Genomic DNA, 17985 nt, shown 5'->3' with positions numbered 1-17985 from the left:
GAGGAAAATTCTGCATATCGTCTTCTAACTCTAGATTTAATGGCCTATCATTGGAATATAATAAAGTCTTGTAGATCTATACATTCGCTTAGCCATTATTCCTTTTTGAGGTAATGGGGCGGGGTAAAAAATATTCCATTGTTTTTTAATCTAACCTTCATTATTTAATAAGAGAAAAAACAATCGCTCTATAAGCTGTATAATGGAGGTATTGTCTCTTAAATAAAAAGTATTTTTACAATACCTCTATTCAAGTCAGAACTTCATGGAAGGTGGGGGAACCCTGACGCTGATCTCAAAAACGGCTCTAACGATTTTTCTAGAAAGTTAAAAAATGATGTATATCGCTGAGAAAAGAATAACTAGCTCGTTGCCCACACGGGGAAAACTCTAGTTTGACCGTTATTATTTTTCAAATAAAAAAAATAATTAAATTTGGCAAGAGATCTAGATTTAAGATTCTAGGTCTAGTTCCAACATCGGTTTTGAAAGGACTATCGCTTTTGGGAATTTCCGAATGCAAGGCTTTATTGATTCAAGTGTTTTATAAATTAATAGTCAGGAAAATTTTGCGCATCGTCTTCTAAGTCTAGATGTAAATTCTAATCATCAGATTATTCTAAAGTGGACTAGATCTAGACACTCACTTCACATTGAGTCTTTCTCGGGGAGAAGGGGTCGGGGTAAACAAAATGCTCCATCTATAATTCATTCATTTTTAAGAGAAAAATAATCACTCTATAAGTTGCATGTAGGAGGTATTGTCTTTTTAAAAAAGTATACAGGAGGTATTGTCTTTTAAAAAAAGGAAACAGGAGGTATTGTCTTTTTAAAAAGTATACAGGAGGTATTGTCTTTTAAAAAAAAGTATACAGGAGGTATTGTCTTTTTAAAAAAGTATACAGGAGGTATTGTCTTTTAAAAAAAGTATACAGGAGGTATTGTCTTTTTTAAAAAGTATACAGGAGGTATTGTCTTTTTAAAAAAAAGTATACAGGAGGTATTGTCTTTTTAAAAAAGTATACAGGAGGTATTGTCTTTTTAAAAAAGTATACAGGAGGTATTGTCTTTTTTTTTAAAGTATACAGGAGGTATTGTCTTTTTTTTAAAAAGTATACAGGAGGTATTGTCTTTTAAAAAAAAGTATACTGGAGGTATTGTCTTTTTAAAAAGTATACAGGAGGTATTGTCTTTTAAAAAAATATACAGGAGGTATTGTCTTTTTTTTAAAGTATACAGGAGGTATTGTCCTTTTAAAAAAAGTATAAAAAGTATAAAGGAGCTATTGTCTTTTAAAAAAAGGAAACAGGAGGTATTGTCTTTTAAAAAAGTATAAAGGAGGTATTTTTTTTTAAATATACAGGAGGTATTGTCTTTTAAAAAAAAGTATAAAGGAGGTATTGTCTTTTAAAAAAGTATAAAGGAGCTATTGTCTTTTAAAAAAAGGAAACAGGAGGTATTGTCTTTTAAAAAAGTATGCAGGAGGTATTGTCTTTTTAAAAAAAAGTATATAGGAGGTATTGTTGTTTTTTTTAAGTATACAGGAGGTATTGTCTTTTTTAAAAAGTATACAGGAGGTATTGTCTTTTTTTTTTTTTAAAGTATACAGGAGGTATTGTCTTTTTAAAAAAGTATATAGGAGGTATTGTCTTTTTAAAAAAGTATACAGGAAGTATTGTCTTTTTTTAAAAAGTATACAGGAGGTATTGTCTTTTTAAAAAAAGTATTTAAATGTCTTTTGTCGTGAATGTTTTTCTTGTTTTTATCGTCTTCTGTGCCTGTGCTGGTCTCAGAGGCGTGTCCCGAGGCCTTTGTAAGGAGTTCTCCATACATCTCTTTCAGAGGCCATCTACTGCCAGCTACTTTCCTCTTAGCCAGTCTTACAAAATGGCGCCTGAATTTATCTATATAGTGCTGGAATTAATTACGCTGGAAAACAACGACACATACTGGCACTCATATTTTGGGCCCGTTAATTCTAGTATCACTTTTACATATCCGCCCCCCCCCCTTTCCGCCCGCTATCAACAATAGTTAGTCCTTCGCACATTATATGACTTTTCTTCGGCTTCTCAATGAAATCTATCGATATTATATTTCGACCGTGTCACTGCATATATTTCTTCATACCATCCGTTTCAGGTCTAGAGATAAGAACTTTCCGAAGGTCTCAATTGAATGCCACATTCCCATTCCCCTTTCTACATTTATTTTGTTCTTTAAATACAAAGAAATATCAATTTGTTTTATTATTTGTAATCTCTTATTTGACCCCTTTTAACTGTAGCAAAATAATAATAGATCTTGATTTATTTTTAAAATGCTATTAGGATTAGTTGGGTTGTATTTTTATATAGTCAGCGTTTAAAGCAGTGGTTCTGAAACTGTATCTCCAGAGGTCCTCGAGACGACCGTAGCCGTAGAATGATACAAATTATATACATGAAAATTACTTCGTTAAAAGAAGAATCCACTCGCACCTTCCCCCTTCACTCATTTTGACTGCCCAGTACGTATTCTTCTATGACTATCTAAACCGAAGATTTGAAAAATTCTTTGCTTGGATATTCCCTACTGGTTGTTGAACCCTTTTAGCCTACGCGTGGACTAACTCACAAGCACACTCTATACAAGAGCATTTTATTGAAATATCCACAATCGAGAAACTTATATCAATGTTTGAACAAGGATACCACACATTCTGGTTACAAAAACTGATTCCAGTTGTGTATCCTGTATGACAGAAGTGGTTAACGGCTAAGGGTTTTCACTCTCTTTACCTCTTCCTAATTATATCTAGTAGGAATTACATCACAATCAAACGCTGATTATTATTGAACTTTTAAATCTTTTATTACCATTCCAACTACTAGCACAAGCTCCATCTAGTAGTTAACTTGTGTGGCCAAGAGTTCATAGTAATATACTAGCTATTTTTATTGAACTGTTCTCCTTCTCCCTACTCAATGTTCAGTGTTGAGTCGCACGAGAGTGTTGAGATTAGCTAATAGACTTATTCCCATTCAGTGGCCTCGTGGTAGAGAAACTGTCTATTGTTATTGCATTCCACAATCAGGGAATATTAAAGTGGCGGGAAGAGTCATCAAAGTGTCAGGAGCAGACGTTAATGTCTGTCTCCCACCTTCCCGCCTTTCTCCCCATTACAAATTTTAACTGGCCAATCAAAACCGGCCATCAACGCAGCTTTAAAGAATGCACACTTTCTTGCCAGGTAAGAGTAACAGAAACGTAGCAAAGTTGCTCTTCATTTACTCCCAAACAATTTAAAAAAATAACTAGTTTTAACTAAAAGTAATCAAAAGCAATAGAACAATTGTGAATCTTGTTCAAACTTATCCAGTTGATAGAGATCTAGGTGGGATCTTGTTCAGTCATATCCAGTTGATCTAGGTGGGTTCTTGTTCAGTCATATCCAGTTGATAGAGATCTAGTTGGGTTCTTGTTCAGTCATATAATGTTGATAGAGATCTAGGTGGGTACTTTTTCAGTCATATCCAGTTGATAGAGATCTAGGTGGGTACTTGTTCAGTCATATCCAGTTGATAGAGATCTAGGTGGGTACTTGTTCAGTCATATCCAGTTGATAGAGATATAGGTGGGTTCTTGTTCAGTCATATCCAGTTGATAGAGATCTAGGCGGGTTCTTGTTCAGTCATATCCAGTTGATAGAGATCTAGGTGGGTTCTTGTTCAGTCATATCCAGTTGATAGAGATCTAGGTGGGTACTTGTTCAGTCATATCCAGTTGATAGAGATCTAGGTGGGTACTTGTTCAGTCATATCAAGTTGATAGAGATCTAGGTGGGTTCTTGTTCAGTCATATACAGTTGATAGAAATCTAGGTGGGTTCTTGTTCAAACATATCCAGTTGATAGAGATCTAGGTGGGCTCTTGTTCAGTCATATCCAGTTGATAGAGATCTAGTTGGATTTTTGTTCAGTCATATAATGTTGATAGAGATCTAGTTGGGTACTTGTTCAGTCATATCCAGTTGATAGAAATCTAGGTGGGTTCTTGTTCAGTCATATCCAGTTGATAGAGATCTAGGTGGGTTCTTGTTCAGTCATATCCAGTTGATAGAGATCTAGGTGGGTACTTGTTCAGTCATATCCAGTTGATAGAAATCTAGGTGGGTTCTTGTTCAGTCATATCCAGTTGATAGAGATCTAGGTGGGTTCTTGTTCAGTCATATCCAGTTGATAGAGATCTAGTTGGGTTCTTGTTCAGTCATATCCAGTTGATAGAGATCTAGTTGGGTACTTGTTCAGTCATATCCAGTTGATAGAGATCTAGGTGGGTACTTGTTCAGTCATATCCAGTTGATAGAGATCTAGGTGGGTTCTTGTTCAAACATATCCAGTTGATAGAGATCTAGGTGGGTTCTTGTTCAAACATATCCAGTTGTATACATCAGTTTACTTAAGAAGTGGGCGACAAGCGCCTCTCCTGCCTTCTGTTAGATCACCATACAGACATGATGTTTCTAGTTCCACTATATCTAGTTGATATATGTTTTTACTTTAAGAAATTCTAATATGAATTTATAGATTCTAAGTACATTGAAAATATAACTGATTTTTTTTTTGAAGAGTTTGACTGTAGAGTTTGGCTGTAGAGTTTGACTGTTCTCATTGTTCAAAGTAAAAAAAAAAAAAAAGAAATACATTTAAATTTGGCTAGAGAACTAGAAACTATCTATCTTGTACAGAATCTACGACTTTGGATAGGCCATATTCATTCAAGAGTTTAATAAATAAATGTTCAGGAATATTTTGCGCTCTTTCTTCTAAGCCTAGTTTTAACGGCTGTCAATCATTAGAATGTAGATTTATACATTAACTTAACCAGGACTTTTTCTCTGGGAGAGGGGGAGGTAAACAATGTTTTAATATAAGATCCATTAGTTATTTTTACAAAAATGGTTTTGTCTTTTTTTCTTTTTTTTTTTTTGATTGTTCGTGTTTTTAAATCTATTGGCACACGCACACGCACGCTAGTTTTACTTTGTATATAATGGAAATTTAAACAGAAATATGTATGTGGTCTATGAAATTGGTGCTATATATGTCATTTTGCTCTATAAAACACAATAAGTTACTGATAATTAACAGAATTCTGTCAATGTTTTAAAAAAATATCGATGCCATGATAATTAGACAAGCCATTATACTACACGCTAATACATTTTAACTTTCCAATTTAAAAAAAAAAAAAAAAATTCGCAATAATTGTAGAAATAGTGAAAAAAAAAATAAATGAAAAAAACATGACAAAATAAAATAATCTACGCTTGGAAATTAAATGACTATGGAACTTTTTATAATCTAACTTATTGTCATATCAGCCAATGGTGTGGTCACAAATGAGCCACAGACATGTTTAAGACCCTGAAGAAGACTCCTGTGGCCAGAAAGCGGGCTACAGATATGACACGCCATCAGATAGAATTCCTCAGAGAGTAATTATGAAAGACTTCAATACATTTTGTTTCCCTTTAATTAATGAAATTCCAATCTAGCAGAGAAAAACATTTAGCTCAAAGAATAAAAACAATAATAATTTAAGTTAAGAAACAGTAAGCACTTGATTCCTAAGAAAGCATAAGAAAGAAAGATAGAAAGAAAGAAAGAAAGAATTAAAAACAGAGCCGAAATTATTTACACATACTCCAGCAGATAGAAATTATTTGCATGTAGACCACTTTATAGAAATTGAAACAGTAAGTTCAACAGATAGAAATTATTTGCATGTAGACCACTTTATAGAAATTGAAACAGTAAGTTCAACAGATAGAAATTATTTGCATGTAGACCACTTTATAGAAATTGAAATAGTAAGTTCAACAGATAGAAATTATTTGCATGTAGACCACTTTATAGAAATTGAAACAGTAAGTTCAACAGATAGAAAATTGTTTCCACTAAAAATACTTTCTTGACAAAAGATCTGACACTGTGTCGTCAGGGCGGCACAACCTTTTCTCTTTGTGTTTGCGCGAGATTAGAAACTGTCTAATGTCTAGACAAAAGATCACTTTACTCAAGCTTAGCCCCAGGCAACATTTGGAGGGCAATATGCAAGTGGTGAACCCTCCTTAACTGAAATGGCTTCTTCCTTGCTTGAATGGTGACGAGAAACTGAAATATTTGTTTCAATAGAAATCGTTTGTTTTGTGTCGTTACAACAGAACAACACAAGATTTACAATCTCACACGTCTGGGCAAAACAATCGAAGCAGACGCGCTTAAAATTGCGTTGCAAAGACAGAAGAAAGCATTCCAGACAGATGTTCTCATCTTGAAGATTTGGTCAATAGGATTTGAACAAGTGGTCTAAAATTCTAGGTTCAGTGAAGCGTGGTTATTTGGAGGTCTATGTTAAGTAATGCCTGTAGGGGGAGTCTATGTTAAAATGTCACATGCAAAAATTGATTTTCAAAATAATAATTGAAGAGTAAAAAATGTTAACATTTCGCGTATAAAATAATAATAATAATTTTTAAAATTACTTTTAAAGAAGACATCACAAGAACAAACTAAAGCCCCCCAAATTATAGAGTCACTGGTGCAGAACAAAAGAAAACGCCGAGAGCAGACGTAGACCTTTGATTGGACCATGTCGACAGAGCCAACCTTTTTTTTTTTCTCTTGGTGGGAGTCGGTCTGAATTCTTGGTCGATTCCTCATTGAAAGTATTCATTAGCAGCTCGCCCTGAGGCCATTTTTCTGCCTTTAATGCAGACACGGTAGTTTACTTGAGCCCGTTACATAGATCAGTGCGCATTCTTGAATTCTATAATGTCCACATAGTTTCAGGGCTTGCTAAGATTTCACTATTAGCTGTAAATCATAAAAAGGGAACGAGAACAACAAAAAGAGTTAGTGTTTCCATAATAACTCGTAGGTGGCCCCTGTAGGTCGGTTGTAGGTTGTGCAGGTCTATGCGCAGGTTCTGATGTTTTCGAACACGGACGAATATCGGGGCGAAAGTGAATTAACATAGCGCTTCTTGTTTTGATGGAGCAATTTGTTACTAGTATCCTAAGTAAGTGGTGATATAAAGAAGCAAGTGTAGAGTTAACAACTAATCAATAACCACAATATCGATTGAAGATGTTCATTCATGGCGGAAAACCTAAAACTAACAAACTTTTGATGTACTCGATGTACACAATCAAGGATGTGTTGCTAAGCTATGTATTTCAAATGCCGTACAGTCACTGTGTGTTACATAGTCACCCTTACAGAATGTAACTAGTTTTAAGTTGTCGCTTTTTAGTTGGCAGTCTTGAAGTTCAGTTGTCTTGTCTAGTAACTTTACTCTGATTCAAGAAATCTTAACGTCTTATAAAGTTATGGGCCTTTGTGCATTGAGAAACGTTTAGAAAGACTGACTACAAGCAGCCAGCAAATATAAAACAAGGCTCCAGAGACCGTGTCAGCTCTTACAATAGTCTGGGTTAATAACAGTTCATTAGGTTCCATGTTACGGGAATACCTTATTGTATACAATTCACCACTATAATAAGATTGTGATCAAATACTGGATAGATTTTTAAAGCCTTATTTATTCCTTTAAAAGAACTTTTGTCCAGGGCCATAAAATATGATTATTGGGTGTGATAATGTCATAGAATTTTTTTTCCAACATGTATAAATCACCGGTCCGTGACCAGGTTACTAGGAAGAATGCCTATCATTGTGTCACTTCGTCCCGTCTGCTATCGGGTACTCAAGGCAACTCTTCACCAATCCCACCCCATCTCTCCAGAGTATTTAAAGAGTTAAATTTGACGGGTGTTACCGCCAGACAACTTGGGAAGGAGAGAGCAGTTAAATACAGTGCTGTCCCTTTGTTCCCGGAGACGTCATTGTTGACTCGGGGAAGCTGATTCTCCTATTACAGGTTTCTTTAACACGACAAATGTCTGCTAGGGACTCTTTGGGGCGAAAGACTTCTTGGGGCTAGGTTTGTCTACCTTACACAAGATTAAATCTTTGCTTGACTGAGAAAGTCACGTTTTGATTTTACTTGAATTGAGATCTTTGGTATCAAAACTAAAAAAAAAATGCATTGTCATAGTGAATGCAGCTCAGAAATCTGAAATGTTCCGTTCTACCGACACCATAAACAGTCAAACTTTCACTTTCTCATTCAACATTCTGCAATATCTCTAACACTAAAAGAGAAAGACAGACAGACCACACAAAACCTTTGCCTTTTCTCTTCCGAGGGCCGCTAAGAGGAATGTGGAAAACGTAAATCTCCTAGACCTATTGGTGTCATTAATTCTGTCATCTTCATTAAGTCATTTTTGGTTTGACATGTCTGCTCTATTATTGTCAGGGAGTCAAAGTTTGGGATGGATATAATTTCAAGTTGAAATTTCTTCTTTCTTTGTCATTTTTAAATATGTAACTGTTTTTGATAAATATTTTTGTGACATTTTCTTTCTGTAAAAATGATATCTACCAGAAGAGCTTGTCAGATGACGATTGGAGTGTTTGCAAACTTTTTGAAATAAGTCAAAGAAATGTTAACTCGCGTGCACCGCGTTCAGTCTTGGTTGTCATCGCTTTAGTTTTAGACATTGCAATAGCTTCTAATACTGCTCTGTTGCGCCTTAACTTAAGAGGTTCAATATTGGAGTCTATTTCACAGGCTGCTGTGGGAGTAGTTCTCATACCTCCACTGATTAGACGCAAGGCTTGGTTTTGGATTGTGTCTAAAGATGATTGGTAGTTTTTGTTGGCGGCTACTTGTATGGAGAGACAGTTATCTATGACAGATCTGACGTATCCAGTATATAACTGTCTTAAGGTTTTCTTTTCAGCTCCCCAGGATGTTCCTGCTAGGTGTTTTATTATGTTTAATTGTTTAATATTTGTGATGCCTTTTCTTTTAAATCTGCCATAAAGTGTTTTAAAGACAGTCTTTGGTCTAATTTTACACCAAGATATGCTGGATTGTCTTCTTTATTTATTGGCTGTGAGTCTAATTTTAGGATGTAGTTTCTTTTTGCTTTTTTGTTGCTGTGGCTAAAGACTGACTTTTCTTTGTTTATTTCCATTTTCCATAATTTTGAAAACGTGGAGATAGTTGTGAGGGCTCTGTTAAGTTTGGATCTAGTCAGCACTGGATATTTCTCTGTAGTCCAAATGAAGACCCCTATTTCTATCAAAGTTTAACTTTATTTGATCATAAGACTATCTTTCTATGTCTGTCAAAATATACCACTGTCTAAAATCTATTCAATTCTTCCTCTAGGTAATCCTAAATAGTGCCATATGCTCGGGGAATCCTTCCCTGGGGGGTTTACAGGAATAAACATTCTTAAAAGTATCTACGTTTGTCAAACTACTTCTGTCTAGTTTTTTTTTTATTATTGTGACGAGATGTTAATTAGTTATTATTTGGCTTGTTTATTTATGTCTAGGGGAAATTTTATTAATTTTATCCCGCTCACATATAAGATTTTGTACAGGCACACCGCAACTAACAGTAAGAACAGACCAATATTATAAGTTCATAAATAAAAATAATTTAATGAATGAAAGTTTACAAAGGAAAGTGATCAAATAAAATTATAATTAAGAAAATAAAAGAAATAAAGGTGCTAATATCTAAAATAACTGTTCATCATGGATTGCTAATTATTGAGTGATTGGAGGAGAAGAATGTTCCTAAGTCTGCTACTTATTTTTCTTAGCTGCTAGCTCCTGGGTTGTCTTCTGGCGGTCGTAAGACTGGCACTCAGAAGGATGAGTCATCCGGCTCTGTCTTAGGACGTCGGCTCGGGATATTCTCTATGCTGTAGGCAAGCTGGCTCTAGGGTGAGGCCGCTGCCTGTTTAGCAATAGAGATGGTTGGTGCTGCAGACTAAGTTGTAGTGGGACGATCTCTCAGCTGTGATCTCTAGCTCGTAGAGAGCCGTGCTAACTCAACACCAGTTTATCTTCTGCTGCGAAGGTTGCTCTAATCTGTCGGCATTGGGCAATAACTACTGGGCAGTGGACAGTTTGGGCCAGGTACTGGGCAGATGATACTGGGCAGTATAGGGCACTGTAGACACTGGGCAATATGTTAAGGCCAAGGACAGTAGGCAATGCCTTCTTGCTAACAGGTATGTAATGGGGGGGGGTATCTGGTGTGGTCTGCTCCGGTTTCAGCTTTCTATGGAGATCTGCTAGTTATAGCAGTCGGGTGTAGCAACCAGGTGTAGCAATCAGGGGTAGCAATCAGGGGTGGCAACCAGGGGTAGCAACCAGGCTGGGGATAAGAAAGACAATTAGGAACCTCCTAAAAGCATTGAGCAGGGATTCCCATATGCCTTGCAATCAATCAGATGTAGGCATTGGTATCAATCCCAATAGGCATTTAAGATAAAAATCTTAAGGCATGCATATAACTCAATAACAAACAAAATTCAAGTAAGATAACCACAATAAACGTGTTATCATACAATGTAGGATGATACTAGCCAAGATTCATCCATTAAATTGGATTACGGCAATAAGTAATCAGTTACAGTAAAATGGGGAATGAGCATATTATATACTAAAGGATAAGATGAAAGTAAAATACTAGGGATAGGGCTACAGTAATAAGGGTTTGATATAGTTAATCAAAATTACATTCATCCAAGGAACTATAAGTTCACAAGGGTGGGAGACATAATAACATGTATGAGGGATATACACCAGAAATGTGAAATAACTAATTTCACATGGGCTCTGTAAGTTTAGAGCACTGTGATCTAAGTTCTTAGACAGTACTTAGATTCACGAAAGGTTATTGTTTACATCCATCACTAAAATACAGGAATGGAGAAACATAACAAAATCAAATATAATAACTATGGTTTCAAATGTAGACAACCATAGCGGCATTAGTAATACTATACGAAGACATAGTATCGACATAAAATAGTACAATGTATATACATAATAAAGTCATAATGTAATGACGGGGAACGTGGTTGTGTACTAATGTGTACTCACACATCCCTATAAGATAAAAATGAGTATAGTAAAATGTTTACACTTACCCGTTTGTCCCTAATGAAATCTCACAACTAAACTTCCTAACAGAGGAGACTGAATGAATCCTAGCGGGCCTAATTTGGAATGCTTTGGTCTCTCTCTATATATAGATGGGACTTTTCGTTTAACGGGTGGGGAAGAAAGCTAACTGATTTTCTCACATGTATCGATGTACCGGAGATGTCAGGCGTCAGGTCAGATTTATGGTCAATATTCGTTGCCTACCGTGGGAGTAAAGTCTTAAGCGAATATGTATCTGTCCAGCCCGAGTGCAATGCTATTCTTAGAGCGATGTGTATCCTGCGAGGGGGGGGGGGAATAGGTGTGAAAAGTTATTAGGCCGCGGCGTGTAGCGCTGGTGCAGCGACTTATTGTGTGCTGGTCATGCACCTGCCCAGCGGTCAATAATTAAAAGTTAGCCCTAGAGAAGCTAGTTAATGTTTTATGTCGAGATTCGTCCCGTGAGAAACGTGCGAGGGGGGATAAATCCTACAAGAAATTAGTTATGGGTGGACAAGAAAATAATTGTTTAAGTTAAAAATTAAGTTTCTCACGGTTTGCTGGGAAAAACTAAAATGAACTTATGTATGCAAGTTTCGTATCGTCACATACCCACCCACTTAAAAAGTATTCGCAGAATACTATTAGTACTTGCATATAAGTTTCATTTGAGCTTTGTCGTTGTCCAGTCTAATTGTCCAAAGGAAAAAAAAAACGAGTCGGAATTTGAGGAACGAGTCGTAAGGAAGATTGGGCGTCCAGGTTTCCGTTTAAATTCTAATTTCGATCCCATCGTGGACTGTTGTGTTTGGGTGGAGAATAACGTGACCTGTGGTTGAGGTCAGGTTTGTTTGGGTACCTGTGCGTCCTACCTGAAGCAGTGAGGGGTGATGGGGTATAGTTGCAACATGATGGACTGGGCGGGAATCGGTGGCGACTACCACCCTTGTGATTCCATGCAGGTATCATATTTATACGTGGGGGCCAAAACTGTTGACCACGCCAACGCCGTCTGACACTGTCAATGTCAGGAATTAGGGGTTTAATTTCCTTAGTTCGGTTGAACTGAGGTGCTGAGTGATGGCGCCCAGTGTTTGACAGATTTGGGTCATCCTTCTGTCTAGTCGTTCTACCGACTGGCAGGGAAAAATATGGCTTCTTAACATTTCCCAATGGTACGTATTGGGAGCCAAGAATAAAGTCGTACACGGGTGACTCCATAACAGCAGCGTTTATGGTCCCGTGCACGTATCGACATTCTACATGAACCCTCGCTATGGGCAAGACCATTGGAGGTGTAGTTTTGTCGATGGTTTGGATCTCTACCGTTTCACCGGTGAGATCTGCCGAATCAATCAGCGCTTCCTTTATTATGGAAGTAAAAGAGCAGGCTGTATCAAACATGATATAAGTTTGAACGCCGTTTATTAGGGCCTTCTCTACACCTGGGGGTGATGTAGAGGGGTGAGGAGGTATATACGGGATTTCTGGGCCTACCGGGTTACCAGTCTTGGGCCGTCTAACGGTCGTCAGGGCCGATACGACGTGTGGGGTTTGTTGTTGTCGAGTCCTCCTGTCGTCACGCGTGTTATGTGAGTCACGGTGAGAGGGGTGGTAGGAATTATTCTGGCGTGATTGATGGGGAGGGCGGTTCGACTGGTGGGATGGGTGTTGTGATGGGACACGTGCCTGGTTGTTTTGATTTTGGTTGTGAGGTGTGGGCTGGGCAGGGGAGGTTTCGCTAGATTGTGGTTCTGTTACGGGTGTCTTAGCTTTCTGGTCTCGTCTGGCAGCTACGTATCGGTCTGCAGCAATTGCAATGTCAGAAGGGTCAGTCGCCTGTTGCTCATTGACATATATTCGAGTTTCCTGCGTCAAGCAGTCTCGAAGCTGCTCAGCCAGAATAAGGTTTCTAAGACCTTCAAATGTTTCGGGCATTTTGCTTAGGGCTAGCCATTTCCCGAGGTATTTGTCCAGCCTGTCGCAAAGATTGACATAAGTTTCTTTGCGCTCAAGGCGGGACCCTCGAAACTTCTTATGGTATGAATCAGAGGTTAGCTCAAATTGAACCAATAGTGCCTCTTTTAGGGCTTCAAAGTCCTCCCGTTGGTATGAGGGGAGCTTTGTGTAAGCCTCGTAAGCCTTGCCTCTAAGGCATTGAGCTAGCCTGAAACACCACCTATCCTTGGGCAAGCTATAATAGCGTGCCACCTCTTCGAATCGTGTTAAATAAACTTCAACACTTTCGCTCTTCTCATCGAAGGGCTCGAAGGGGATGTTGGGTGAGCTGATTGAGGACCCTTGGCTGGAAGCTGGGCTAGCAGGCTGAGAATCAGCGACTGTGCGAGCCGCCTCATTCTCTTGAGCTATTTTAGCTCTTTCGGTTGCCTGTCTTTCCCGTTCCATGGCTAACTCGTGCTCATTTTTTTCTTTATCCCTGGCTAGTTCGTGCTCATTTTTCTCCCGCTCCATTGCTAACTCGAATTCTCGTTCTCGAGCTAACTTCTCCTCTAATTCCCATTCATCCAGCTTTTGTCGGATGTAATCAGAGCGGCTAGGCCCCTCTAACTCTAACAATGCCGCTGTCTCTGTCAGTTCTTGTATTTTAAGTTTTCTGTCAGAGTCAGTCTTGGATCTAGTATTGCTGGCCATTATTTACGTATGAGAGAAATAAAATTGGAGACTACTCAGAATTAAAGGAGGGATATTATTGAAGTAAGAGCGTTATATGAAGCCCGTATGAAACAACCACGTTGCCCGTAATAATAATATAATATTAAGCACAGTAATGCTACTTAAAATAACCACAAATAATAATATTATACTAAGTTAATATGTGATAACATCTAAAGTAAGATAGATATAAAATAAAGACTCTAGTAACACTCTTCACTCAGTTTGCAATCCGCTACTTTAAGATAATGAAAGTATATTATATTTAGGAAAGTTCTACTGCTGTATGCCTGTGCCTGTCTAATATAGGATTCTAGTTACAGATCCCGTGACAAGACCCCATTAATATGTGACGAGATGTTAATTAGTTATTATTTGGCTTGTTTATTTATGTCTAGGGGAAATTTTATTAATTTTATCCCGCTCACATATAAGATTTTGTACAGGCACACCGCAACTAACAGTAAGAACAGACCAATATTATAAGTTCATAAATAAAAATAATTTAATGAATGAAAGTTTACAAAGGAAAGTGATCAAATAAAATTATAATTAAGAAAATAAAAGAAATAAAGGTGCTAATATCTAAAATAACTGTTCATCATGGATTGCTAATTATTGAGTGATTGGAGGAGAAGAATGTTCCTAAGTCTGCTACTTATTTTTCTTAGCTGCTAGCTCCTGGGTTGTCTTCTGGCGGTCGTAAGACTGGCACTCAGAAGGATGAGTCATCCGGCTCTGTCTTAGGACGTCGGCTCGGGATATTCTCTATGCTGTAGGCAAGCTGGCTCTAGGGTGAGGCCGCTGCCTGTTTAGCAATAGAGATGGTTGGTGCTGCAGACTAAGTTGTAGTGGGACGATCTCTCAGCTGTGATCTCTAGCTCGTAGAGAGCCGTGCTAACTCAACACCAGTTTATCTTCTGCTGCGAAGGTTGCTCTAATCTGTCGGCATTGGGCAATAACTACTGGGCAGTGGACAGTTTGGGCCAGGTACTGGGCAGATGATACTGGGCAGTATAGGGCACTGTAGACACTGGGCAATATGTTAAGGCCAAGGACAGTAGGCAATGCCTTCTTGCTAACAGGTATGTAATGGGGGGGGGGTATCTGGTGTGGTCTGCTCCGGTTTCAGCTTTCTATGGAGATCTGCTAGTTATAGCAGTCGGGTGTAGCAACCAGGTGTAGCAATCAGGGGTAGCAATCAGGGGTGGCAACCAGGGGTAGCAACCAGGCTGGGGATAAGAAAGACAATTAGGAACCTCCTAAAAGCATTGAGCAGGGATTCCCATATGCCTTGCAATCAATCAGATGTAGGCATTGGTATCAATCCCAATAGGCATTTAAGATAAAAATCTTAAGGCATGCATATAACTCAATAACAAACAAAATTCAAGTAAGATAACCACAATAAACGTGTTATCATACAATGTAGGATGATACTAGCCAAGATTCATCCATTAAATTGGATTACGGCAATAAGTAATCAGTTACAGTAAAATGGGGAATGAGCATATTATATACTAAAGGATAAGATGAAAGTAAAATACTAGGGATAGGGCTACAGTAATAAGGGTTTGATATAGTTAATCAAAATTACATTCATCCAAGGAACTATAAGTTCACAAGGGTGGGAGACATAATAACATGTATGAGGGATATACACCAGAAATGTGAAATAACTAATTTCACATGGGCTCTGTAAGTTTAGAGCACTGTGATCTAAGTTCTTAGACAGTACTTAGATTCACGAAAGGTTATTGTTTACATCCATCACTAAAATACAGGAATGGAGAAACATAACAAAATCAAATATAATAACTATGGTTTCAAATGTAGACAACCATAGCGGCATTAGTAATACTATACGAAGACATAGTATCGACATAAAATAGTACAATGTATATACATAATAAAGTCATAATGTAATGACGGGGAACGTGGTTGTGTACTAATGTGTACTCACACATCCCTATAAGATAAAAATGAGTATAGTAAAATGTTTACACTTACCCGTTTGTCCCTAATGAAATCTCACAACTAAACTTCCTAACAGAGGAGACTGAATGAATCCTAGCGGGCCTAATTTGGAATGCTTTGGTCTCTCTCTATATATAGATGGGACTTTTCGTTTAACGGGTGGGGAAGAAAGCTAACTGATTTTCTCACATGTATCGATGTACCGGAGATGTCAGGCGTCAGGTCAGATTTATGGTCAATATTCGTTGCCTACCGTGGGAGTAAAGTCTTAAGCGAATATGTATCTGTCCAGCCCGAGTGCAATGCTATTCTTAGAGCGATGTGTATCCTGCGAGGGGGGGGGGGAATAGGTGTGAAAAGTTATTAGGCCGCGGCGTGTAGCGCTGGTGCAGCGACTTATTGTGTGCTGGTCATGCACCTGCCCAGCGGTCAATAATTAAAAGTTAGCCCTAGAGAAGCTAGTTAATGTTTTATGTCGAGATTCGTCCCGTGAGAAACGTGCGAGGGGGGATAAATCCTACAAGAAATTAGTTATGGGTGGACAAGAAAATAATTGTTTAAGTTAAAAATTAAGTTTCTCACGGTTTGCTGGGAAAAACTAAAATGAACTTATGTATGCAAGTTTCGTATCGTCACAATTATAACCTTGTATAATGTCACGACTGTGTACAAAAAAAAAACAAGGATTTCATCCCATTCTCCTCTAGACCACGTCGCATTTCAATAGGTCAATTTATAAAAGTCTTACGGTGCCTCCCCTCTCCCCCAGGGCGCACCATGTCTCCGTATGATGTTGCTTGTGTCCGTTAGACAACACTGGCGCTAACATCCCGTAGCACTAGCTCAAGCATTCACCGCACAGACACTTCTCTGTGCTAAGCCAATATTGATTCCTCCATTCAACAGCGTATGCCACATCGTTCACAAAGACTTCTCCCTCTGCCTAGAGAACAAAATATTGAAAAAGAAAATTAGAGAGATCTAGAAGATACACACAAAAACATAAGCGAAAGAGAAGAGAGACAACCTCGGGGCGACTTGCCCGCGTATCTTGTGAAAGAAGGAGATGAGAGACTTGAACGAATGCTTTCACATTTTGTAAAGACGTAATTAATTTTTTCTCTCTACCATCCCACGATGTATTCAATCATTGACATTGTCATGTTTAGGATTTACTTCATATGTGCACTCAAATCTAGTGAATACAAATGTAAGGTCCACATGTATTTGTCTACAAGGAGAATATTAGAGATTGTAGAATAGTTTCGTTCTAGTATCACAACTGAGGATTGGAACCAAAAAAATGCGTTCAAAGTATTTTCAATACAAATACAAAGGCACAACAAAAGCAAGAAAAAAAAAGTTTACATTAGGCATATTTGTATTAATTAGTTTGGATCAGTCATGTAATTAAATTTGTAATAGATTTAGAATGTAGACTAACACCATAAATCTGTACGATTAGAAGTATTTGTACCAATTGTTTCAAACTTAAAAGCAAAGTTTAGAGCGGACTACTTCACCTTATACCACCACAGCAGTTCAAAATACTGTAACGTAATAGGACAGTTTCAATGTGGCACAGTTCTGTCTACTTTCTGAACTCAGACATGTGGCACACTTCTGTCTTCTTTCTAAACTCAGACATGTGGCACACTTCTGTCTACTTTCTAAACTCAGACATGTTTCACACTTCTGTCTTCTTTCTAAACTCAGACATGTGGCACACTTCTGTCTACTTTCTAAACTCAGACATGTGGCACACTTCTGTCTACTTTCTAAACTCAGACATGTGGCACACTTCTGTCTACTTTCTAAACTCAGACATGTGGCACACTTCTGTCTACTTTCTAAACTCAGACATGTGGCACACTTCTGTCTACTTTCTAAACTCAGACATGTGGCACACTTCTGTCTACTTTCTGAACTCAGACATGTGGCACACTTCTGTCTACTTTCTAAACTCAGACATGTGGCACACTTCTGTCTACTTTCTAAACTCAGACATGTGGCACACTTCTGTCTACTTTCTAAACTCAGACATGGACAAAGTCTTACAACGTTTTCATTGGTGTACATTTCATTAAACAATAACAAAACAACTGTACAGCATACTTAGCAAACTGTCGTAACAAAACAACTGTACAGCATACTTAGCAAACTGTCGTAACAAAACAACTGTACAGCATACTTAGCAAACTGTCGTAACAAAACAACTGTACAGCATACTTAGCAAACTGTCGTAACAAAACAACTGTACAGCATACTTAGCA

The 17985-nt window shown here is 37.8% G+C and overlaps 2 protein-coding genes across 10 annotated transcripts in view; one reads left to right on the top strand and one right to left on the bottom strand.

Annotated features, from left to right (window-relative positions):
- The window catches only part of LOC106061550 (R-spondin-2-like), a 31912-nt gene that overhangs the window by 4249 nt on the left and 9678 nt on the right, over nucleotides 1-17985 (top strand). The window lies entirely within an intron of this gene.
- Nucleotides 9415-16501, bottom strand: LOC129926391 (uncharacterized). Of its 2 annotated transcripts, none has more exons than XR_008778036.1 (2): nucleotides 11068-16501; nucleotides 9415-10289 (listed from the first exon to the last, which is right to left on the bottom strand). XR_008778036.1 is itself a non-coding variant. In XM_056030036.1 (2 exons), the coding sequence occupies exon 2, from the start codon at nucleotides 13712-13714 to the stop codon at nucleotides 11840-11842; it is 1875 nt and encodes a 624-aa protein (XP_055886011.1). In that variant the 5' UTR covers nucleotides 13715-14967; nucleotides 15746-16501; the 3' UTR covers nucleotides 9415-11839. The 2 variants fall into 2 exon arrangements, 1 of the variants encoding a protein (XP_055886011.1); XM_056030036.1 differs by having other exon boundaries at nucleotides 9415-14967; nucleotides 15746-16501.

The sequence above is a fragment of the Biomphalaria glabrata genome, chromosome 5, assembly GCF_947242115.1.
Source record: "Biomphalaria glabrata chromosome 5, xgBioGlab47.1, whole genome shotgun sequence".
In the NCBI taxonomy this organism is placed as follows: Eukaryota; Metazoa; Mollusca; class Gastropoda; family Planorbidae; genus Biomphalaria; species Biomphalaria glabrata.
This window is presented reverse-complemented; position numbering and strand designations above follow the sequence as displayed.

What these genes read in the sequence shown, in the direction of transcription:
- LOC129926391 (XM_056030036.1), bottom strand. Translation starts at nt 13,714, where the DNA reads ATGGCCAGCAATACTAGATCCAAGACTGACTCTGACAGAAAACTTAAA.